A 25,277-nucleotide genomic window follows, 5' to 3' on the forward strand; every position below is an offset into this window, starting at 1 on the left:
TACACATTTCAATTACCTTTTGGAGAGATGGCAATCACTCCTGATGAGGCTAGTAAGATTACAGGCCTTAAAGCAAGGGGTGTAAGTGTGGATGCTGGTTTTTATGCTATACAATTTGTACCTGGAATGCCTTGGTTGGGGTTCACAGAAAACTGAGTTGGAGTTTTGTCGATCAGTTAAAGATGTCGATACCGTTTGCATACCAGGTGGCAGAAATAAGAATAATAAGAAGATCAAGTTGACTAACTTGAAAAAGGAGTTTGAGAACACAAAGGAAAGAGTCACACAAGGTTTGTTGATAATGGATCCCGTCAAAGTGAAGCAAACCGGAACTGCCTACTTGCTTTATACTCTTGGTAGAGACATCTTTCCTGACACTACCGGAAACAAGGTAAATGCTAATTATCTCCAATTGGTAAAGAATATTGAAACTTGTAACAAGTTTGCTTGGGGAACGGCTACGCTCGCTTACCTGCTGGACCAACTTGCCACCGCGTCTAGGTTGACAAGTACAAACATCGGAGGGAACTTCACTTTGCTCCAGGTAACTTTTGGGAGTTCAGAGTATGGTTCGGCTTATAACCATAAAATCTTTTAAGCCGAAGTTTTTACTTACTTGGTTCGGCTTATAATACTTGATCCATATAAGCCGAACAGTTCTCTGAGTTTGCAAACTTTATTCTTACTTTGATGTTTCCAAGTAAAACTTGTTTCTATCAATTCAATTCCTTTGATTTTTTAATGTGGTTCTTTGGATGTAGGTGTGGATATATGACCATTTTCCAATTTTGAACTTGGCCAAAGTATTTGAGAAAGATGTCGATTATGTTGATACTGAGCCAACTACAGCACGGTACGCGTACGAAGACTCCAAGAAAAGGAACAAAAAGAAGTTGGTGGCAAGTTTGAGAGAGACGTTAGACCGTCTTGGTGTTGATGATGTCACTTTTCAACCATATGAGAAGGAAGATGAAGAAGATGAAGTTGTTGAAGATGAGGATATGCCGGTAGGTATGTATCATGTGCCATTGTGGTATCCCGGTGGTTATGTTATATACGATACTAGGCGAGTACTCCGTCAATTAGGATGCGTCCAAAAGGTTCCTTTGTTTGACGAGAAATTCAGGTTGTTACCAAAGAGTGGTAAGGGAACTAAAAGCACCACTTCATCTTGGGAACAAAAGTATGATCCTGATCCCACTGTTGAGTTTTGGAATAATTTAGACAATCACACATTAGATGCGTCCAAGTTAACACCTTTACTTGATGATCCATGTGAAGAGGATCCGGGCTATATGGATTGGTATAACCAAATTTCTCATCCCTTCATTATCAATAAGAAAAGGCAAAAGATAGCTGATAAGGGGAAGGCGAAACCAATCAAGATCACCAACAAGTCTACTTCCGAAGATGTAGTCAAGGCTTTCAAGACTATGGTAAGAATGACTTCACTTTATACTATTTTCATATATTAGTTATGGTAAAAATGTCTTCAACCTCATGGTTATAAGTTGTTGACAAATGAAAAAATAGGTTCCCGCGGGTAGGGAGATGTTGAAAAAAATGAAGGCCAAACTTGGTTGCAAAACACCAATGACCGTGGAAGAACAAAAATACCTCATCAACAAGTGGGATGTAATCATCAACAAAGGACAAGGACCCGAGGAACCCGAACAAATGCCTACCACTAAGAGGTCTCGACAAGTTGGTGAAGGTACAAGCGAAGGTGGTGCTACCGTCCAACCAGGTAATGATGCGTCGGAAGATGAAGACCAAGGTGGAAGAAGAGGTGGTCGTGCAACTAAGAAGAGGGGTCGTGGTTAAATGCCCTTTTATGTACACTTTTATGGTACACTTTTATGGTACACTTTTTCTTTAAGTTTGAAGTACACTTTTATGGTGTTGCAAACACCTTTGCTTTTAGGTGCTGAACTTTGTCCTCCAGGTTAAGTTCTCTAATGTTAGTTAAGTACACTTTTATGGTACACTTTTTCTTAATTTCGGCTTATCCTCTAATGTTAGTTACGCGCCGAATCATTTGTCCTTCAGGTTCGGCTTTTTCTATAATTTGAGTTATAAGCCGAGCCTTAAGAATCATTATTGGTGTTCCTCAAGCACGATCAGGTTGATGTTCCTCAATTTCATGTTTTAGTGATCCTTGGTATCCTCGTGAATTATGTCTACTGGATCAGGTTGATTTTCCATGGGTCCAAGCACGATCTACAAAGAATATCACAAGGTTAAACACTAGAAAGGGAATATAATAAAAAGGTTCGGCGCATTCGATAATCACATTATGTGCCGAACTATAAACATTTACAGGTTTCGGCTTATACGATATCCTCAATATGTGCCGAACCACGAACAATATTTTAACCCAAAAATTAACAAATTCATGTTCGGCTCAGACGGTAATCATATTATGTGCCGAACCTTGAACATAAGAGGTTTCGGCTTATACGATATCCTCAATATGTGCCGAACCACGAACAATATTTTAACCCAAAAATTTACAAATTCATGTTCGGCTCAGACGATAATCATATTATGTGCCGAACCTTGAACATAAGAGGTTTAGGCTGATACGATATTCTCCATATGTGCCGAACCAGTAACAATATTTCAACCCAGAAATTAAAAAATTATGTTCGGCACATACGATATTGGATATGTAAGCCGAATTAGTAATGATTCTATTCCGGGCTATTCAGGATGTTGTTCGGCTTACTATGAAACTTTCATATAAGCCGAACTAGTGTCTAGCAAAAGGGTTGGAATTGGAAATTATAGGTTCGGCGCATGCAGTAAACAGATTCAGTAAGCCGAACCGTTCATCAATTGGTAGATTCGGCTCATAGATGTGAGTCGAACCTCAACCTGTTTCGCCGAACCATGATTCAAAAAACCTAACTTTTGATAATTGAGAGCTATAAAAGTGAGATTAAGTATAGGATATAAGTGTACCTGTGTATTAGAAGCATTGGGTTCCTCATCAATGTCTTCATCATCAGGATTTGGCTCATAAAAATCATCATCTTGAGTTTGTGTTTGAGTTTGAGCTTGAGTTTGAGTGGGTGTAAAATCATTCTCATAATCTAAGAAATCAGCCATTTATGGATCATTGTTGTAGTTGATATGTATTTTCCTAGATTTTTTAGATGAATGATGACCCTCCTCATCCTCCATTGAATCAAGAATTAGAATTTTCTCACTTTCTCCTTCTCTTTCTCTCCTTCTTAACCAAACCAAACTTTGATATTTTTTTCCTCAAATTGTTTACATATGCATTCACCACAAAATTGTTTGTCCAGACATTATCATCATGGGCTACTCCCGAAGTTGCTTCAACAGGACCAGGGATTCGTTTTTTCCAACTCTATGTAAGCACAAGAAATACTCCTAGTTAATATCAAGTCTTCAGTTCTGAAAACCACACTGTGGCTGTGGTTTATATTATGATTATTCCACTTGTTGTGCAGGGACAGAAAAGTTGTTGGGCAATTGGTTAGAAGAGAGCTGGCTTCAAGGCAATTGCTCTCACTGTTGACACCCCAAGACTTGGACATTAAGAACAGGTTTGCATCAAAAGTTGTGAGAGTGAAGATGTCTTACAAGTTTGGTCGTATACAAACTTCACATGAGAAAATAAAGCCATGGAATCTCTTAGTTGTGGTTTGTACAATATTATTATGGGACAGCTATCTGACATCCTCTTGTATCTAAAATTGCTCCCACACACCATTTTTGACTTTGAAGAACTTCGAGGGATTGGACCTTGGACAGATGGAAAAGGTGAATACGGGATTATTTAATCTTGAATATGATGATTATTTTGATCTTCAATCTGCTTGCTAATCTTATGTAGACAAGTGACTCTGGACTTGCATCATACGTTGCTGGTCAAATTGATCCAACTCTAAGCTGGAGGTATATCGTACACTTTGTTGCTTACATAGATGACTTGGCTGCTCTTAAAAGAATATATATATATGGAAGATATCTTGCTTGACATTGTAAAAAGATAAACACTGAACACTTGTTGAGTTTGAAACAGGATGTGCAATGGCTTCCGACAATTACGAAGATGCCAATTCTAGTGAAGGGTGTTGTTACTGCTGAGGATAGTAAGACATGTTGGATCTGTAATTTAATTTGTTCATTATGGTTTCTGTATGTTGGCTCGTTGAGTGGTGTAAACACCCTTAAATTATCTTAGGGTAATGTGGAGACTAATCCCAATACACAATATAATTATCTGGAGAACTCTATCTCTCTCTTCTAAGATATTTTATTAGCTCTACCCTCTCTCATTTTGGGCAACCTCATTTTATATGTAAAGTTGGCTTACATGTACACCTCAAGTGGACAACCTCCTTACAATGAGCTTTACTATACAACAACATCTCTTTACTACGGGGACACACATGCTGTCAAATTCATGTGTTTACATTAGCCCTCTGACTGTTTTGTCAAGGCTTGTAGACTTGGCAGACAGTCATCGCCTATATTCGGAATGCGTCTATGAGTCGTTGTCTCGACATATCTTCTTGCCTTCTCGGACCCCCTGTTGATCGTGACTTCGGATTTGGATGTATAATGGTCGGAGCAAGCCTTTGAGGAGACTCGTGGCACAATTGGACTTGCTTATGTTGCCTCATTAAAATCTTGTCAAGAAAAATTTAATGGGACAAAACATCGACGAAGGAAAAAGAATACAACGCGACAAGTCCATATACAATTACTTTGTTGAAGTTCACTTCTCTTTGAGTCTTGATTGCTCTCGGAGCCCCTATTACCTTTTTGCAATGATGTGTTATCACCTTCATGGTTTTCTCTTATGAATTCCCCTTCATCTTTTCGAGATGCACTTTTCCGAAGCCCCTTACTGTTATTGACTCTGTTTTTAGAAAAGATCCTCATAGCGTGGACTCTTCTTCAGCGGATATTCATTCTCGCTTGGTTTCTTTGACTTTGGTCCTACTGCTTGGTTCGAGGTCACTTCCATCCAGTTTTCACCTCGTGATGTGGTTTCGTTTTGATGATGATTCCGGCTTTACTCGTGCTGAGATCTCTTGCCTTCTGCTTTTCCGGATCTCGACAACTCATTTTCTTTGCATACTTGGCCAATAAATTGTTTTGTTCTTGATTAATAGAAAAGTGTTGTCGGGGATCCGAGTGGAGATACTATAGTTTGTCTTCCTTTATTATAACTCATGGAGCTGGTTTGGTTTTGTCGGGATCTTCTCTGTGGAGTCTTGCAAATAGTTGTGGTGCCGGTATCGTCAATCCTACATTAGCCGAATCCCCCACTCATACTTCTTCTTCCTTGTCACTTTTGGGTAGTTACATCATCAGCCTCTTGGTTGTTTGTCAAAGGCTTGCCAGTCTTGGCAAACAGTCATATGCTTTGTCTCTTCTTATAATCTGATCCAGTCTCGTATGTGAGAGTCGTGAGGAAAACAACAAGGGCGGTGGTATTTCTCTTGTCTTGTTCTTTATCGTTTACTTCCTTGTTTCCTCCTTTTATCTTTTGTTTCTTCTTTGGAACTGCTCTCACCCCTTTTGTTGGAAATGAACGGAGTGTCTTAGATTCTTATAATTTGTATCGTATTTTCGTTGAGACTCTCTTGTAGTTGAGTGTTTTTGTATTGATCTTGTTATGATAGATCTTCCATGCGGCGCGTTCCGATTATAATGGCCTCAAGGCCTTTTAGATTTGTGTAATTCTCACATTTACGGGATCTCGAAACCCACAAGTAGTTGGGTGAATTGTAGTTTGTAGCTTTAGAGCTTAGTCTTTTGCTTTGAGATATGTTTCACTTGTTTTCATACGAGCTTGATGAACTACATCGTTTTCGAGTTTAACTTCGGATGTTTGTTTCTGGATTCAGATATTTTTTGATTGCAGGCTTTAGCCTTGAAGCTCACATCCTTCTCAGACTTGAAGTCGTAATTATTGTGGTATCGTTGTATGGTATTGGACTGGGGTCCCTTTTGTTTTAAATTGCATCTTCAAGGCTCTGCACTTGTCTTGAATTTAAGTCGTATCTAGGGCTGCACACTAACCGCACCGAACCCGCACCGAACCGATGATCCAACGGTGGGTCACGGTTTTCATTTTAATAACCGTTAGATCTACGGTTCGGTGAACGGTTCCACCCATAACCGCACACTAACCGCACCGAACAACCGATTAGTAGGGACCGTCGATTAGTTTTTATCCTGCTAGCCGTCTAGATTAAAGCCTCCACCATATATATTTTGCAACCCTAATCTCTTCGTCATTTTCTCTTCTTCGTTTCTCTTCCTCTCCCTCTTCATTTTCTCTTCAGCCTTCACCTGAATCACCTCAGTCGCCTCCACCACCAGTAGACAGCAGACCACCACCACCTCCATCAAGAGCACCACCACCTCTATGGCTCTATCTAGTAAGTAAATAGGTCATGGGTTTCGATTGATTTGTTTCTTTTCAATTTCTAGGGTTTTTTTTTTAATTATTCTTCTGTTAGGACTTAGGGTTTCTTTTATCGAAATCGTTTGCTTGTTGTTTTGTGTTTATCAATCAATTTCTTTTGTCAAATCTTATTTTTCTAATTACAGTCATGGGTTTTTTATTTTAGGTTTTGGTTGAGTTAAGGGGAGGAACTCAAGGAAGGAGTCCGAAAGATTTCTTAAGGAGGGAGTCTGATTACAGGTAACTACTAACTAGTTCAATCTTCATTTTGACTTGTTCTGGTTTTGAACTTAGGGTTTGTTGATGTAAAATGTTTTGAAAAAGGTTTGTTGATTAATGAAGTGATTTATGATCTGTGACTGTGTGAAAAAGGGTTTTAATGGTGTTGAATTAGTCAGGTTTACTCTGAAATTGAAAGAGCAGTTTGGATTTTGCTTGTGTAATTGAGATATTAATGGTATGTGCCTGAAATTGAATGAATAGTTTGGATTTTGGTGGAGATTTATCATGTTTGATGTGATGAAAATCATATCCAAATTATTTTTTCAAATTTTGTTGTATTAATAACTTTGTAGGTGCTAGCCATTTCCAACTTTTGTTGTTTGCTTTTAATTAAAATTGAGTTAGATGGCAGGCAATGTCACTCACATGAAGTGCAGTTTCATTATCAAGTTCAGAATCAGAACTAACTTGATTGTTTTAAGAAATATGTGTGCTTGTATTAAGAAGTAAGAACTAACTTGTTTACCTTTGGCAGGGCAATGATTGGATCAAGTTCAGCTTCATTATCAAGCTGCAAGATGGCAAATGCATCTCCCTTTCCATCCACTGCAGCTGGTTCTACTGATGTGACACTATCTATAACACCTCAAGTTGATGCTACTCAAGAAACACAAGCTACACAGCAGGCTACACAGGACCCTGCACCTGAAGTTGTACCGAAGAAGAAGGGGAAAACTAAATCAAAAGTTTGGAATGACTTTACAAGGATCAGCGAAGAAAAAGCACAGTGTAAGCATTGTCACAAGAAATTGCAAGCACATAGTAGAGGAAATGGAACTTCCAGCATGAAGACACATTTAGGCACATGTCCAGAGAATCCCAACAAGAAGCTCAAGGGACAAAAGAGTTTGGTGTTTCCACCACCAAGGCCTGGACAGTCATCACAGCTGGTTGCTGTAAGTTATGACAAGGATATGTGTAGAAGAAGATTGACTGAGTTTGTCGTCATAGATGAACTGCCATTTAGAATTGTAGAAGGAGAAGGGTTTAGAAGATATAGTGAACAGCTTGAACCTAGATTCAAGGTGCCAAGCAGGATGACCATTTACAGAAATCTTTTAATTATGTACAAAGATGAGAAAGAGAAGTTGAAGAAATACTTCAAGGAAAGTAAACAAAGAGTCTCTCTTACAACTGATACATGGACCTCTCCAAACAACTTCAATTATATGTGTGTGAAAGTGCATTTTATTGATATCCATTGGAAACTTCAAAAGAGGATCATCCTGTTTTGCTTGATCAAGGGTCATACTGGAGAGGAGATTGGGAAAATGCTTGAGAAATGTTTGCTGGATTGGGGTCTAGAAGATCTTTTTGGTGTGACTTTGGACAATGTCAGTGCAAATACTGTCGCAATTGAGTATCTTCAAACCAGTGTCATCAATTGGACATGAGAAGTAGTGAGAGCTCAATACATGCAGGTATAATTACTTTTTTTAGCTCTATTGCTATGTTTATTCTATACTTCTAGTAGGTTGATAGCATATATATTCAATATGAAACTTGAAACTGACTCAATATGAAATCTGATTCTAGTAGGTTGATAGCAGGTTGTTTAAGTTACATTTTAGTGTAGGTTGATCAAGGTACATGAAATGACATGCTTTATGATATTTCTTTGTGCTTGTTACTGATTTTTTGATGATATTTCCTTGTTCCATTCTTATCAGGTAAGGTGTGCTGCGCATGTTCTTGCGCTTGTTGTCAAAGATGTTGTGTTGTTGTATCACAAGTCAGTTGGAAGGATCAGATCAGTTATCAAGTTTGTTACCGGTTCTCCCTCTAGGTTGGCCAAATTCAAAGAATGTGCTGCTCTCGAGAAGATTGATTGTAAGAAGATGGTTTTCCTTGATGTGAAGACCAGGTGGAATGCTACGTATCTGATGCTTGAAGCTGCCATTCCATATAAAAAGGTATTTAAGAGGTTAGAAAGGGAGGACAAGAGCTTTCGTTCTAAGTATATTTTCAAAGAATCTGAAAGTGAAGCTTTACCTAATACCGATGATGATACTGTTGTAATTGATAATGAAGATTATTATCTTAGTTCATCTAGTGAATCTGAATGTGAGGGAGATGTATCTAGAAAGAAGAATATTAAGAAAAAGAACAAGCCCCGTCATCATGCTCCCTATGCTGCAGACTGGTCATATGCTAGGTGTCTTGTTAAGTGTTTAAAAATCTTCTTTGATGTTACTGTTAAGTTCTCGGCTTCAGTTCAGGTTACTTCACATGAATTTCTATGGCAGTTGGCATTGATCCATGAACAGTTGGTTCGTCTTAGAACTACAGGAAACCGAGATCCTCATATTTCTAGGATGGCAGAAATAATGTTTCGGAAGTATAACGCATATTGGGGGGATTATGAAGATATGAACTCTGTTATGTATTTTGCTAAGTTGCTTGATCCTCGGGAGAAAGAATCTGGTTTGAAATTTGATCTGGAATGTTTGTATGAGCAAGATGATTTCAGGGTTACAACTGTTTTGAAGGCTGTGAAACAAGATATGGGAAGACTTTATGATGAGTACACCAGCATGTATTCAAATGACAATGCAGAGGAAGGTGAAATCATTACTTACTATTGATCATAATTAGTTCATTACTTAATATTGCTTATCTGCTTTTTATCATAAAGATTGTCATCATCATTACTTACTATTGATTGTTCTGATGTCTTAGGTACTGGGTCAACAGCTGCTGCTGGTGTTGATGACATGGTTGTTTCTGTGCAAGAAGAGAACATTGAGGATATGCTTGAATCAAGGAAGAAAAGGCGAAGAATGAATGTTCATAGTACTCATCCAAAGTCAGAACTTGAAAGGTATTTGCTTGATGACTGTGAAGCATCTACCAGGGAGTTTGATATTCTGGCATGGTAGCAGGCTAATAGTACCAAGTACAAGGTGCTATCACTTATGGAGAAGGATATTTTGGCAATACCAGTGTCTTCTGTTGCATCAGAATCTGCATTCAATACCAGAAAACGCATTCTTACCCCATGGAGAAGCTCGCTATCTGTCAGGACAGTTGAAGCACTTCTCTGTACGCAAAGCTGGTTGCAGAAACCTATCTCTCTTGATTTTCTATGTGACTATGTACCAGATGACAATTTCAACATTGAAGATGGTAATAGAATCTCTTCTCTTTTGACTTGAAATTTGAATGAATGTTATCTTCTTTTATCTGTTAGTTTTTATACCTTTTATCATTAGACTTCATTGAATATATTTGAATATTTCTTCTTTGCATTCTTTTTGCAGACATTTTGGGAAAGGATGAAGATTAAGGGGATGATTGGCTTGAGAGATGGATGGACTGTAATCTTTTACTGGTCTGCTACTTGAGAAATGAAAATCAAATGGATGACTCTTTTTCTTTTATTGGCTTTAGACTTAAGACTTTGGTCAACTTGTTTGTGAACTTCAACTCTGTTTTTAATCTGTAGACTATGGTTATCTTGTCAAGACTTAAGTATGGAATGTAGTATCAGTTTATTAGAAATTCAGAAATTCAGAATGTATTTATGTACAGGTGCAGGGTATAGGTGAAAACCGAACCGAACCGAACCGTAACCGAATAGTATCGGTGCGGTTAAAAACTGAACCGAATACTAAAAAGTTCGGCTGCAGTTTTAATTGTGATAACCGCACCGAACACAGTTAGGTGAACGGTTTTAGCTATAACTGCACCGAACCGTGTGCAGGCCTGATGTCATTTTATGAATTTGGTCTTAGCGCACGACATTAGGCTTAGGTCTTTTTCGTATTACAGCCTCAAGGCGTGGCACTTTTTTAGATCTAACTCAAAACCAATGTTGTATACATCTTTTGTATGAGCTCTACCTTGGTGTGTCTAATCAAGTTTCAATCCTTCTCGAATTTAACCGAAGTTAAGAATGACTCATGTCATCAGAAATAACATTGTTTTATTCAGAAAACGAGGAATAAGAATGACTCGTGTCATCGGAAATAACATTATTTTATTCAAAAAACAAGGAATAAGAATGACTCGTGTCATCGTAAGTAGCATTGTTTTATTCAGAAAACAAGGAATAAGAATGACTCGTGTCATCAGAAGTAGCATTGTTTTATTCAGAAAACAAGGAATAAGAATGACTCGTGTCATCGGAAGTAGCATTGTTGTATTCAGAAGACAAGGAATATTTTAGTAGGAGAGTGTTGTAAACATTCTTTCGAGTTTAACTTTGATCATTTAGCCACATAAGTCTTTCGAGTTTAAGTTTTCTGAAATCCCTAGTGTTAAGTCTTCACGAGTTGAGCTTTTCTCTTCGCCTTCGGACCTTTAGTCATACGTTCATCGTTGGCTTCGGGTTTGCTCATCCATAGTTCTCATGTCTTCGGAGAAGCTAATACCGAAACAGGTATGAAGTTCTTTCAATGTTTAATTGCTTTGGGTGTTGAGGGCAGAGAGGAGAACAAGATGAGGTTGCTTATGAAAAATAGTGGTAGTACCCTCAGATGATAGCGGGATGATAGTTTGATGGTGGGCAGGATAGTAGTGATGATGGTTGTCATTGCTCTTGAGGCTGAAGGCGCTGAGAATGAAAGGGTTGAGGAAAAATGAAATTTATCTTCCAAATTGATGTTTAATTTTTTCGGTGTTGGTCCTCGGTAATGATTCACCATGATTACCATGATTCTTTGGTGTTGGTCCTCGGTAATGATTGGTAAAGGTCTAGTGATTGCTGTCCTTATGAGTAGTTGATGGTGATCCCTTCCTCGGTAATCTTCACTTCGTCCCTATCTTGAGTGTCATCGACAATGAGTGTTGTCGGCTGTGTACACTTTGTAAGTGACATCTCTTGACGCTAGTTGATAGACGCATTTATGTGTCTATATTGTCCTCAATTTTTTGTATTGTTGGTACTCGATTTCGTATTTATTATGGTGCTTTTTGTATTTGTAGGTATTTTTGGGAAATAAACATTTTTGGAAAATTCGGCTCGAAAAGTTGCTGGGGCACCCGGAGGACATTTGCTATACGGACCCCAGATTTGGCTAAGGAGCACCCGTGGCTATGTGTATCCCAAATTCATCCACATCACCCATTTTCTATCGGCACCCCCACTCTGGTTAGGGGGCCACCCTTCTTCATCATTTGAATTCAATAACTGGCGGGAAAGTTTGGTTCTTCCCCGGCAGATTAGGTTTCGATAATTCAAGGCGTTTTAATGAGACTCAACCACTGATTTCGATTGGGATGAACATCATATTCCCAAACAATGCTGGTATGGGTCTTCAAATGAGTTTACTTGGGCTGGATAATCGTTGGGAAGAAAACAAGGGAGTACGTGTGCAGTTGAGATAATCACGGGATTTGCATGAGTTGGAGAGAGTTTTGCGCATGCTAGGAAGATTTTAACAACCATTTGAGTCTTGACAGAGATAAATAAGGAGAATTTGCAGATGATAACGCGTGCAGGAGCATAAAAGGGAAAGAATATTTTCCCGTGTCTGGCAGAGTTATTGAGAATTATCCTGGAGTTATTACAGTGATTCTTAGGCATGTTGAGTATATAAAGACTGTTCTGAGGTCATAGAAGGGTTACAGAGAGTTTGGAGAAGAACAGTGCGTAAATCAGAGCTGCAGAGAAATCTTTTCTGCTGCTGCATAAGCTGAAGAACATGAAGAACATAGACCCACAGAGACATTTGTTGTGCTACAGTAACAATGACAGTTGGGTCATATCGTTCCCTGTAACAGTTCGGTTTGTAACACTTATAACTGTTACAAACCCGGTTTTTAATAGTTTTTCTCCATTTCATCTTTGTAAACACCCTTTGAGCAATGGCTATGAATTTTGAGTGTGTTTCCAACATGATGATGAGCTAATTCTCCCACAACCAAGGAAATGAGGAAGCTATTCACGCATGAATAATTGGTAACTATTTTATTTTCTCTAATTTATAATTTATAATTCACTCACTTGATATTTAATTTGATAGGTTATACTTTGTTTAGATAATCTATGCTTAGGGAATAAAATTAATCTTTGAGAATATGCCTGATTATTTGTGAATTAAGAAATAATGGACTTAGAAGATAATTAGAGTTTTGGATTATTTACCATAACTTATTCATGTGTGATAGTGGAATCAATGTCTTGGTTATTTTTAATATCTTGAAATCAATTTTGCAATAAGTTTTCTATTTTCAAGTTTTATAAGTCTAAAATCTTTTGCTTTCACAAGTCTCAACGAACCTATTATTACTACTACAACAACTTGAAATCACATCAATTTTTGGCGTCGCCGATGCGGATTTGTCTTTAGGCTAGAGTTTTTAGATTTTTTTTTTTTTTAGGTTTTTTTTATTTGTTTGTTCTACTTTACGTTTTTGGGTTTTTGTCTTTTTACTACAGATTCTGGAATTTGAAGCGAAAGAAAATTTTGCCAAAGCTTTTGGTGAATACTTAAAGATTTGGAGTTAAAGACAAAGCGAAAAGAGCGAAAAAAATAATAAAAAAAAGAGAGAGAGAGACAAAATTTTTTTATTTTTTTAGATTTTTTTTCTTTTGCACTATATTTTTGGACTTTGGGACTTTTTTTTTTAAAACCCTACGGAAGGGTAGTTTAAATATCAATTGTTTGCAGAGAAGGACGACGATTACGATATCGCCTCGGCCCCTCGGGTTCGTACATGACATAGGAGTCGTGGCCCGAGTCGACTACAACGGTTCATCCCCCGTCTTGTACGGGAGGTAAGTTTGTCGAAACACTCGCGAATCCCCTGTCAGCGAGTTACCGTATTCCTTCGTTTGCATATATGCTGAGGAATTGAAAACGACTGCTTTAATTTCCTAGTAAAGGGCAAGGACTGACCATACAAGATAAGGGTTCGGATTTCATCACCGTTCCCTTCTTGCCCGCCTTAGGAAAACGAAACCAAACGCGTACCTAAGCCTAAAATTTGACTAGAACGAGACCTATAGGGTAAGGAGCTTAATAGGAAAGTCATTCGAAAAATATTGGTTACTCTTTTAAGCATGCTTCAAAGTTCATGATGGTTTCTGTGAGTTGAATACACCGCCTTGTAACACCGGTGAGACCTTGGGTATCAAAGCTCCACTGAGCTTCCCTCGTCTCGATTCAACTTACTTTAACTCGGATTGATTCCAGAGGGGTTTGCTTAAATTGTAACGAATTCCCTTTCGAAGGATTGGAAGCTGGTTTAGAAACAATCTAAGTGGAGCCATCATGCTTTTCGTTTGCTAGAAATCAGTAGGTTTGTTGTGGTGGAGTCAGCCTTGTTTGTGTTTGCATAGAACTTCCCTTCCTTTTAGGATTTATTTCTTTTTCTTTTGTTTTTCTAGTGTATGCCCGAGGTCATTAGAAAACGGGCTTGGAAAAGAGATAATCTAGGTCGATTGATTAGTGAAAAACCTAATAGTTCTTCTTATGGAAGCGGGGAGCTCGAAGACTCTTCTTTTGAGATCCCTGTTTTTGGAAACTTCAGTTTTGAGAATCTGTCTCTTCGTGAGGAAAATACCCCTAGTACTTCAGCTGTGCCAGCGATGAAAACTTTGAAAGATTACATGTTCCCAACTAGGTCCACCCGAGCTTCATGTATTAAATTTCCAGCCACTACGGCTAATTTCGAGATAAAACCTAGTATTCTTCAGATGATCCCTATATTCTTAGGGAAAGATGATGAGAACCCTTATTTTCATATTAGAGACTTGGAGGAAATTTGTGGGACAATTAGAATAAAAGACCTTACTGATGAAGTCTTAAAACTTAAGATGTTTCCCTTTTCCTTGAGAGATAAAGCCAAGACCTGGCTGAACAACCTACCATCTGAATCCATTGAAACATGGCAGGAACTTATTGCTGCTTTCTATATGAAATTCTACCCTAAGCATAAAACTGCGTCTGTTAGGCAGAAAATTAGTGCTAGTGTGCAACAAGAGGGAGAGTCTCTTTATAGGTTTTTAGAGAGATTCAATGATCTCCTATCCCAGTGTCCTCACCATGGATTTGATAAGATGAAACTCGTAGAGATTATTTATGATGGTTTAGACTATTCAACCAAAGCCATGGTTGAGTCTATGTGCGCTGGTGAGTTCACTAGTAAAAGTGTGATGATGCTTTTACCTTCTTAGGAGTTGTCGCTGAAAAATCCCAACAGTGGGAGTCTTGTGTTGAACCCCCCAAAAGACTCTTGGTCAATAGAAGTAGCACCAATGTGGTAGATACAAGCTTCGGGTCTGATGCTAAGTTTGCTGCTTTGTCTAGAAGGTTAGAAGCTTTGGAATTGAATCATCCTAAACATAGGTCTCTTGTTGAACCTGATGATAGGTTTAGAGCCTCTCAAGTGTCTAGTTGTGGAGTAGAACCCAATAACTCGTTTTGGGAAGGTCAGGTTAGTGAAGAGCAAGCCCATGTGTCTATAACAATGCTAGGTTTGAGAACCGTCAAAGTTTGACCCATACTCAGAGACTTACAACCCTGGTTGGAGAAACCATCCTAATTTTTCTTGGTCTAAGGGTCAGAATCAAGGACAGTCTAGTAATTCTCAGCCTCCCCCAGGTTTTGGTTATGCTAAGAACTCTTCAGGTCAACCCCAGTTTCAGAATGAGAAAAAATCTCCACCTTAGAAGAAACCCTTACTATGTTAGCAAAGAACCATGAGATGTTATCAAAGAACCACTATGGTTTTCAAGAAGAAACCAGGCAGAATTTTAAGAATAATTCCCAGTCTCTTGCTAACTTAGAACTTCAAGTCGGCCAAATAGCTAAGTTTCTTAGTGAAAGAGAAGATGGAAGGTTCCCTAGTCAAACTGATCCTAACCCTAAAGGAGAGAAATCGTACAATCATGTGAATTCTATCAACCCTTAGGAGTGGAAAGAAAGTTGACAATAAGGTTGCCATGCCTGATAGTGAACATGTTGTAGTTCACCCTTCTGAGCCAGAAAATGAGGAGACTGATAGAGTCTCCAAAGAGACCAATGAGGGTCATGCTGAGCCCGGCTTTGTTCCCAGAGCCCCGTTCCCCCAGCTGCTAGTTCCAACTAAGAGGGAGTCCAACTTTAATGATATATTGGAGGTTTTTAAGCAGGTTACTATCAACCTCCCATTGTTAGATGCGATTAAGCAGATTCCCGCTTATGCCAAGTTTCTTAAGGATATGTGTACGCGAAAGCGAAAACTTAGTGTCCAGAAGAAAGCCTTCCTAGCTAGTCATGTGAGTTCTATTATTCAGAATACCACTACTCCTAAGTATAAAGACCCAGGGTCCCCTACTATTTCTTGCACAATAGGTAAATACCGTGTCGAGAAAGCTTTGCTTGACTTAGGAGCCAGTGTGAACTTACTCCATACCATGTGTACCTTAAGCTAGGACTTGGTGAGATGAAACCTACCCAGATGACACTTCAGTTAGCTGATAGGTCCGTTAAAATTCCTCGTGGTGTGATCGAGGACGTTCTTATTGAGGTCGACAAGTTTATTTATCCAGTGGATTTTGTTATCCTAGATACCCAACCTGTCCCTGACCCAGAGAACCAAATACCAGTGATTTTAGGTCGCCCGTTTTTAGCTACATCCAATGCGATCATTAACTGTCGAAATGGTATTATGAATTTGTTTTGGTAATATGACTATTGAGCTGAACATTTTTAATATTAGTAAGCTACCCTCTGAACTAGATGACTCGAGCATAGAAGAGGTGAACATGATAGGAACATTAGTCGAGGAGTCATTACCAAACACTTTGTTAGAAGATCCATTAGAGAAATGCCTAGCCCACTTTGGGATTGATTTTGATGATGACGATGTGATTAATGAGGTGAATGCTTTGTTAGATTCAACCCCTTTGATAGACACTAGTAATGGCTGGAAACCTAAGTTCGAACCTCTACCCGTTTCTAGTCTACCCTAGTTCCTTCGTTAGAAAATCCTAAGTTGGACCTTAAACCATTACCAGATTCCCTGAAGTATGTGTTTTTAGGCCCATCTGAAACTTTACCTGTGATTATAGCATCCGACTTGGATAGTGATCAGGAAAGTAGGCTAGTGACCGTCCTTCAGAATAACAAGGAAGCTTTAGGGTGGACCATAGCAGACATTAAGGGTATAAGTCCTACTGATTGTATGCATCATATCTATTTAGAGAGTGACACCAAACCTTCTAGGGAGATGCAACGTCGACTGAACCCTAATATGAAAGAAGTAGTTCGAACCGAGGTTCTTAAGCTGTTAGATGCAGGCATTATCTACCCCATTTCAGACAGTAAGTGGGTCAGCCCCGTTCAGGTTGTTCCCAAGAAATCCGGTATTACTGTAGTCCAGAATGATAACAATGAGTTAATCCCAACCCGGGTGACCACGGGTTGGCGTGTCTGTATTGACTATAGGAAATTGAACAAGGTCACTAGGAAGGACCACTTTCCCCTTCCCTTCATCGACCAAATGCTAGAGAGATTAGCTGGACGTAGCCATTATTGCTTTTTAGATGGATACTGCGGTTATAATCAGGTTGTTATTGCCCCAGAAGACCAAGAGAAAACCACTTTTACCTGTCCCTTTGGTACCTTTGCGTATAGACGCATGCCTTTCGGGCTATGTAATGCCCCTGCGACCTTTCAGCGTTGTATGTGAGCATATTTTCTGACATGGTAGAACGGTTCTTAGAGGTCTTTATGGATGATTTTTCAGTGTTTGGTTCGTCTTTCGATGAGTGCTTGCATCATTTGTCATTAGTTTTGACTAGGTGTAAGGAAAAGAATTTAGTGCTTAATTGGGAGAAATGTCACTTCATGGTTCGTTCAGGAATTGTTCTAGGGCATATCGTATCTTCGAAGGGTATAGAGGTAGATAGAGCCAAAGTTGACCTTATTAAAACTTTACAGGTCCCAAAAACCGTAAGAGATATTAGGTCATTCTTAGGGCATGCAGGTTTTTATCGTCGATTCATTAAGGATTTTAGCTTGATTTCTAGACCTCTTTGCAATTTGCTTGCAAAAGACGTTAAGTTTGTCTTTGATGATGCTTGTTTAGAGGCTTTTGAGAAGCTTAAGAATTTACTCACTACCCCCCATAGTCCAGGCACCCAACTGGAACCTACCCTTTGAGATCATGTGTGATGCTTCAGATTATGCTATTGGTGTTGTGCTAGGTCAGCGAGAAAATAAGTTACTTCATGTGATTTACTATGCTAGCAAAACTCTGAATGATGCCCAGTTGAACTATACCACTACGGAGAAGGAACTATTAGCTATGTGTTTGCCTTAGACAAGTTTAGATCCTACTCTTAGGTTCTAAGGTCATAATATATTGATCATGCTGCTTTGAAGTATCTTCTTCCAAGAAGGATACTAAACCTAGATTGATTAGGATCCTTTGTTGCAGAATTTTCCTTAGACATTAGAGATAAAAAGGTGCAGAAAATGTAGTAGCAGACCACTTGTCTAGGCTAGTTGTTGATACCCTTAATGATTCTCCTCCTGTAGGGATAGTTTCCTGATGAACAACTGTTCTTTGTTACCCAACCTTGGTATGCGAATATAGTGAATTATCTTGTTACTGGTCGAATGCCCCAACATTGGGGTAAACAAGATCGTTCTAGGTTTTTAGCCGAGGTGAAGCACTTCTTTTGGGATGATCCTTATTTGTTTAAGTATTGTCCAGACCAGATTATTAGGAGATGTATACCTGAGAGTGACCAGTCCAGTATTATTTCCTTTTGTCATGATCATGCTTGTGGGGGTCACTTTAGTGCTAAGAAGACTGCTGCTAAGATATTGCAGTGTGGATTCTATTGGCCTTCGTTGTTTAAAGACTCCCATAGTCACTGTGTTACTTGTGAGCGTTGCCAGAAATTAGGAACCATTTCCCGTAGGAACATGATGCCCTTGAACCCTATTTTAGTTGTTGAGGTCTTTGATGTGTGGGGTATTGACTTTATGGGTCCGTTTCCTAATTCTTTTGGTAACCTTTACATCCTTGTCGTGTAGACTATGTCTCTAAGTGGATTGAGGCGGTTGCGTGTAAAACCAATGACCATAGGGTTGTGATTGAGTTCTTGAAAAATAATATACTTACACGTTTTGGTACACCGCGAGCTATAATTAGTGATGGAGGGTCGCACTTTTGTAATGGACCTTTTAGGCTTTTGATGAAGAAATATGGTATTACACATAAGGTAGCTACCCCGTATCATCCACAGACTAGTGGTCAGGTAGAGGTTTTAGGGAGATAAAACGTATATTAGAGAAAACAGTTAATCCTAATCGGAAAGACTGGTCGTCTAGGCTTACTGATGCCTTATGGGCTTACCGTACTGCGTTTAAGACCCCCATTGGAATGTCGCCTTATCGCTTGTGTATGGAAAGGCATGTCATTTACCTGTTGAGTTAGAACATAGAGCTTATTGGGCTGTTAAGCAGCTAAATTTTTCACTTGACAAGGCAGGAGCCCATAGGAAACTCCAGCTCAATGAGTTGGAAGAGATTCGTATAGATGCTTACGATAGTGCGAAGGAGTATAAGAACAAAATGAAACTTGTGCATGATAAAATATTTTAAGAAGTCATTTTCTCCAGGTCAAAAAGTTCTTCTGTATGATACCCGCTTGCATCTTTTCCCTGGGAAGTTACGTTCTCGGTGGACGGGTCCTTTTATTGTTCGCACTGTCTTTCCTCATGGAGTTGTTGAGATCGAGACACCGGATGGTAGTAGTTCTTCGAAGGTTAACGGTCAGAGATTGAAACCCTTTGTAGATCCCTTTCCTACAGGTGATGTTGAGGAGGTCCCTCTGGAGGACCCTGTTTACCCTTGATTGACCATCGAGGCGATTGTATGTTGTATATTAGTTTTTGATTTCTCTCTTCACCCAGGTACTATCTTTCCGACTTCTCTCTTTACTGATTCCTCATGTTACTTTACTTTTTGGTATTGCTATTTCATCAGAAACATTAAGGACAATGTTAGATTTAATTTTGTGGGTAGGGAAGAAACTTTTTGTTAGCTTTTAGTTGCAATAAATAAACTCCAGAGCCTAGAAATTTATGCTTATTAAGGTTGGCACTAACCAATCTAAGTGGATGGGAACATCTTGGTTGTAGGAGTTGAGGAACCAATCTGATTAGATGGAAACATCTAAAGAGTCTATTCATAAAAGCACATAGCTCAGGTGTTAGAATTAAAAAAAAAATTGTAGTTTCGCCATATCTCGTTGAATCCTAATCCCTTCTGTTTTTATTTCTTAAGTGAATTGGTGGGGCACACGATTCAAGTTGTTACCATTGCTAGGTGAAATAGAGTGATTGAGATACAAAAATAAAATAAAATTGAGACCAGACCATCAGAACAACCGGAATATATTCAATAAAGTCGACCCATGGTGCCCTTGTATATGCCAGTTGTGTTGACCTAAAGTTAGGTTTATCGACCACTGCTCCCCTTGTATATGCCAGTTGTGTTGATATTAGTCAGACCGGTATCTCAGTCCATTAGGATAGGTTCATCTTGGCAGAGGCCTTCAGACAGATATAGGAAACACCGTTCATTTTAAACCATCATTTTTCTCTACATCCATCTTCTTAATCTTTCCATGTGATTGGTTGACTCCGGTTATGATGTAGAGAAACTATCTGAGTAGAGCTCTGTCACTTATATATGAATTTTAGTATGCTGGAGTGCAAACTCGTGTACAAAAATTGGAATTTCGCATCAGGGTACTTCCTCCTATAGTCAATGTTTGTATGCCAATCAAGGAGATTCTTTAGTGCTTTCCAAGGTTCCGCGTAGATAGCTAGGGTCTGGAGTAAAGGTTTTGTGGGTACACCTCTAATAAACCCTCCGGAGACAACACTCCGCCGCTAGGGCCACCTAGCGGTTTAACGGCTCGTTGCACGTGCTAAGTGTAGTCATTTTCTTAGTTTTGCTCGAGGACTAGCAAATAATAAGTTTGGGGGTATTTGACACGCGTTTATGTGTCTATATTGTCCTCAATTTTTTGTATTGTTGGTACTCGATTTCGTACTTATTATGCTGTTTTTTGTATTTGTAGGTATTTTTGGGAAGTAAACATTTTTGGAAAATTCGGCTCGAAAAGTTGCTCGGGCACCCCGGAGGACATTTCCTATACGGACCCCAGATTTGGCTAAGGAGCACCCATGGCTATGTGTATCCCAAATTCATCAACAACACCCATTTTCTATCGGCACCCCACTCTGGTTAGGGGGCCACCCTTCTTCATAATTTGAATTCAAGAATTGTCGGGAAAGTTTGGTTCTTCCCTGGCAGATTAGGTTTCGAGAATTCAAGGTGTTTTAATGAGACTCAACCACTAATTCTCCCACAACCATGATATGAACAGAGAAATGGTCGATGTTGCTGCGACTCTTAACTATATTTGAATCATGATATGCTTATGGTCCGATGTGACTTGGTACCAGAGTAGCTGAACAGAGACGTCCAGTTTTAGGTCCGAGATAGTGATTCAAGGTGACCAGATAAAAGAAGAGTATCTGAGTCCGAGATGATCGTGTGTAGTTCTTCTTCCGACGATGAATAGTGACCAGACGTTGGACCTGTTTTGAGTGTCTTGTAATTTTTGGCATGCTCTCTTGTCTTGTAAGAGCAAACTTTTCTCATCAGTAGCTTGTGTTTTAACTCCTCCTTTTGTGCCTTATCCATGTCTTCTAATCCGATGTAAACTTTGTTCCTTGGAAGCTCGCAATTCCTCCTTCATTAACAGAGGTTTTACCGGTGCCATGAATTGAAGCTTTATCATAATTGTTGATGATTGAGTCTTCGTATTTAGTGATACTTCTCTCGACTTCGGGGATGGATGAACGGAGGTGGTAGCGTCCTTTTGACTTCGAGCCGACGAGAGTTGATTGTCCGATCCCAATGGATGAACCATCTAGTGTACACCTGCTGTTCATAAAGTGTATCAAATTTCGAACAATAATCATTTAAGTATGTAGGAATCAATCATTTAGCTTCTGTTAATCAAAGATATGATTAGCATAACATGTTATATACTTATATATGCAACAATCAATAGAAGTAGGATAATATTTTATCATAGTTGCATCTTCGGCTGTAATATTGATGACTTCGGCTTTTGATGGTCGAAATAGTAGTGTCCTCGGATGACAACTGAAGTAGCATCCTCGGAATGACCATCTAGGACAGGTGCTATAGTTGGGTCCTGTCGAACATGGAAGTATACACCTTGTCCGAGATTGGATGAGTCCGAACTCTGTTGGATCAATATCGGGTTGGCTGACTCTTGCTCCGATGTTGCTCTGGTCCGATTTAGACTGAACTTTGACATTTCGTCCGGGGTTGATACTCCGATTTGAACTGTTGTTGCTGCCCCGATGCAGCCTCGCCCATCATCTTTCCTATCAGCAACAATACATCTTCTTGGCAGTAAACAAGGAGAAATTGTTTATTCGGGCAATTTATCAAGCATCTAAGGTGCGCAACCTGGTAATGTTTTCCATTCCCTCTTTTTCGACTCCTGCAGGCGTCATTGGATAATTGGAAGACTAAAGCCTTACCATTTTTACAGTCACGATAAAGAGATAGTGCAGTGAATCTTCTTAATAATGGATAGAAGACTTAAAACAGATCAAAAGCTACATATGCTGATTTTGATTCCCGTAATTTATCAACAAGTCTTCTTATTCATTTTTTTATGAACTTTACTCCACTATCAAGTCGTCAACACGAGTATTATAATAGAATTGAATTACTACGGAAGGGAAAAATCTTATCTTTCCAATCATTTTAATAATCATGTCCGTAGCTGTGATGTCGATAACGATATCCACCAATCCTTCAGGGTTTGTATTCCATTTGTCACGATGTACCAGTAGTAGTGGCGTCCCATCAATTTTCTTTGGTTCAAAACTAGTTATGCTTCCGGGGTTCACTGCTGGATGCCGATGTTGCCAACAATTGCCGATCTGGAGATGAAGTTTATTGGTGGTGGTGGAAAGTTAGAGAAGAATGGGGACTTCGGGTATGCTTGTTGTTATTGAATTCCCGTGTTTGTCGATGATGAGTAGAAGAGGGGAAATGGTGACGATGGTGCTACTTGGTTGAAGGCGTTTTGGGTTTTTTTTTTTTTTTGATGTTCTGTTATCCGGGGTTGCTATCAGCCGAGGTTACTATCACCCTTCTTGCTGCAGGCTTCATCTTTCCTTTACAACTTCAATTTTTTGCAGAAAGCGGATCTTCGGCTGACGGTGGAGGTGATTGTTTTGATGGAGGGTGTGGATTTTGGTGATTGGATGTTGATACACTAATGTCGGAATTGATTAACTCATGTCTGCTTGTCATGTTTTCGGGGTAAGGTGGAGACGAGATGGATACAGTTTGTGCTGTTTTAAGTGGAGGTCTCGGGTATTTAGGTAGGGAATAAAGGTGAAATAGGAGGGTCGACATATTTTACGACATAGGGTAGTAGCCGATGTCGGTATAGAAGATTTTCCGAGGTAAGGTATGAGTGGCTAGATATTTTCCGGGTAGTGATGGGTCCGATATTGGTATTGAAGGTTAGTCCCCAGTGAAGTCGTCAAATGTGAACACCCTTAAATTATCTTAGGGTAATGTGGAGATTAATCCCAATACACAATACAATTATATGGAAAACTCTTTCTCTTCTAAGATATTCTATTAGCTCTACCCTCTCTCCTCTTGGGCAACCTACTTTTATAGAAAAAGTAGGCTTACGTGTACACCTCAAGTGGACAACTTTCTTACAATGAGCTTTACTATGCAACAACATCTCTTTACTACGGGCACACCCATGCCGTCAAATTCATGTGTTTACAAGTGGCAATATACCCACTTACATTTCTTGTGGTGATTACACAGCTAGGTTAGCTATACAAGCAGGAGCAGCAGGTATCATCGTGTCCAACCATGGAGCTGACTATGCACCGGCCACCATCAGTTGTCTTGAGGAGGTACGTCTAAGGATTCATAATTATTGCTGCTCTCAAATGTTAAAAGAAACACAAACAAAATCTTCGATATGATGATGCAGGACAGTAAGTAAATTGAAAATATAAACATGAGTGAGAAAAACAAGTAGTCAGACAGTTGAACTCGAATTCTGGTGAAATTGTCTCTTTTAACATTTTTGATGTGGGCAATTTTTCAGGTCGTGCCCCGTATTCCTTGATGTTGGGGTTCGTCGTGGAACAGATGCATTAGCTCTAGGAGCCTCTGGCATATTCGTAAGTGAATAAATAAACAGATTTTCTCAGTATTGTAAAATGAAATGGGTGGCATCTTCACTAATCTTGATTTCAGATTGGAGGACCAGTTGTGTTCTCATTGGCTGCTGAAGGTGAGGCTGGTGTAAGAAAGCTACTCCAGATGCTTCCAGATGAATTTGAGTTGACAATGGCCCTAAGTGGATGTCGCGTAACTGTTTCAAGAATGATCAACCTCGTATCGCCATCGCACCAAGGTTATAAAGCTGTGTTATTAATCATCATAGCTCTATTGCGTAACGGTTTCAAGAACGCTATGGGTTAAGGTTCTTACTGTGTAGGAATAGAATGTCGCACATATATAATATGCGAGTAAAGGATAATTAGTTGAGTGCGAAGGTTGTCGCACACAATCAGATGTGATGACGAATTGAATGATGTCAGCCTAATCATGAATAAAGTGTGAAGAACTGTGCGAAGTTTATAAGGTCTGCGAAAATAACCAATGTACGTGTGCGATAATATCGCACAAGAATTCCGAAAATAAAGGATCTCTTAGCTGTCATTCATTATGTAATATCCTATATAAAGAGTAGTTGGTCTATAGAGAGGGGGTTCTTTAGAGGGACTTTGGTCAAGAAATTAGGAGAGAGAAAGATTGTAAAAGTGAGAAAGAGTAAACCTGAATTTCCCATTACCTTGTAATTGTTCTAATGATTTTAATAAATAAAAAGATGATTCACTTTGAGGATGGTTAATTACTAGTAGATTCTTATATTTGTGTGGTTGTGAGATTTCTTACAACTACATTTGGCGCTAGAAACAGGGACGAATGATAAATCCTGGTGGTGATTTTATTTAGAAATCGAGATCTAAGCTGTTAGATTTAGAAAGGAAGATACAAGGACGAGGAAGATATTTACAGTGTAATTACATAACTAAAGAGTTAATCTCCGATGCGGATTTTCAAAGAAGAATAACGGGAAGAATCCATAAGCGAGATTATGAAGGAAAGAAGGTGCAGACGGTAGAAAAAGAATCTCCGTTAAAAGAATGGGAGAAAACGGAGATAACGTTTATAGCAGACGAAATTTCAGAAGAAAATCTGCAGCGTATAGATCCATTGGTGATTACATTAACGGCTGAACGAAAAGAACCTTGTAAAGTAGATAAAAAATCTGAAGAATGAGCGATTAATAAAACATTGATAGATACAACCATCGCAGTTGATATTTTATTTTATCGCACATTCAAAGCAATGGGATATAAAGATGAAGAAATGGCGCATCCGACTTACAACATACACGGATTCAACAAAGCGATTACAAAACCAAAGGGAGA

General features: G+C 39.1%; 1 protein-coding gene and 1 pseudogene across 1 annotated transcript; both read left to right on the forward strand.

Annotated features, from left to right (window-relative positions):
* The first annotated feature begins 1,958 nt into the window (after window positions 1–1,958).
* LOC113324434 lies at window positions 1,959–24,261 on the forward strand (annotated as a pseudogene).
* Window positions 7,814–10,043, forward strand: LOC113320747 (zinc finger BED domain-containing protein RICESLEEPER 2-like). The gene is made up of 4 exons (XM_026568638.1): window positions 7,814–8,157; window positions 8,407–9,298; window positions 9,416–9,862; window positions 9,997–10,043. The coding sequence occupies exons 1-3, from the start codon at window positions 8,152–8,154 to the stop codon at window positions 9,613–9,615; spliced, it is 1,098 nt and encodes a 365-aa protein (XP_026424423.1). The 5' UTR covers window positions 7,814–8,151; the 3' UTR covers window positions 9,616–9,862; window positions 9,997–10,043.
* Window positions 24,262–25,277: the final 1,016 nt, after the last annotated feature.

This window comes from Papaver somniferum, chromosome 11 (assembly GCF_003573695.1).
Source record: "Papaver somniferum cultivar HN1 chromosome 11, ASM357369v1, whole genome shotgun sequence".
NCBI classification, from domain to species: domain Eukaryota; kingdom Viridiplantae; phylum Streptophyta; class Magnoliopsida; order Ranunculales; family Papaveraceae; genus Papaver; species Papaver somniferum.